This window comes from Stomoxys calcitrans, chromosome 4, assembly GCF_963082655.1.
Source record: "Stomoxys calcitrans chromosome 4, idStoCalc2.1, whole genome shotgun sequence".
Classification (NCBI taxonomy): domain Eukaryota; kingdom Metazoa; phylum Arthropoda; class Insecta; order Diptera; family Muscidae; genus Stomoxys; species Stomoxys calcitrans.
The window spans coordinates 14,609,762-14,610,444 of NC_081555.1; the positions used below are offsets into that span (position 1 = coordinate 14,609,762).

General features: G+C 38.4%; 1 protein-coding gene across 3 annotated transcripts in view; it reads left to right on the top strand.

Moving 5' to 3' along the window:
- The window catches only part of LOC106085138 (UDP-glycosyltransferase UGT5), a 9,591-nt gene extending 9,143 nt beyond the window's left edge, over positions 1 to 448 (top strand). For all 3 annotated transcript variants that reach the window (XM_013249196.2, XM_013249197.2, XM_013249195.2), the window contains exon 2: positions 1 to 448. This exon is cut by the window's left edge and continues 535 nt beyond it. In XM_013249196.2, coding sequence (XP_013104650.2) covers positions 1 to 375 — 375 coding nt within the window. In that variant the 3' untranslated portion in view covers positions 376 to 448.
- The last annotated feature ends 235 nt before the right edge of the window (positions 449 to 683 follow it).

Sequence of the window (683 nt, forward strand, 5' to 3'; positions counted from 1 at the left end):
GGCTTGGCCTTGCAATATACCCAACTAACTGAGGTAGATTTTCGCAACACCATCTTGGAGGTGCTGAACAATCCCCAGTATAGGGAAAATGTTCAACGTTTCTCCAAATTGTATCGTGATAGACCCATGACTCCGCGGCAAATGGTGCGCTTCTGGGTGGATTATGTGATTAGGCATAAGGGTGCCTATCACATGCAATCTCCTGCTGTTCACATGACCTGGTGGCAATTGCATTCGCTGGATGTGATTGCTTTTCTTATGGCGGTTACTTTTGGAGTTTTTGGTTTATTGGTGGGCTTGTGCAGATGTCTGTGTTGCAGAGGCGGCAAGAAGGCAACAGCAAAAACTGTGAATAAATCGAAGAAGAATAAATAGAAAAATTAGTTAATGTTAAATTTTATACAGAGTTTTTGTTTTAAGAGAAAAATAAATAAATTTTTAATATTAAAAAAAAGCGAAATATGAGGGCTTATGATTTGATGGAGACCTTTTAAAAGGAAATTGAAAATTGAAAAAAAAAAAAAATATTTTCATACCCACCACCATAGGATGGGGTATACTAATCTAGTCATTCCATTCATAATACCTAGAAATATTGATCTAGGACCCAATACCTAGGAATATTGATCTAGGACCCCTGAGTCGAACTAGCCATGTCCGTCCGTCCGTCTGTCAAAATCACA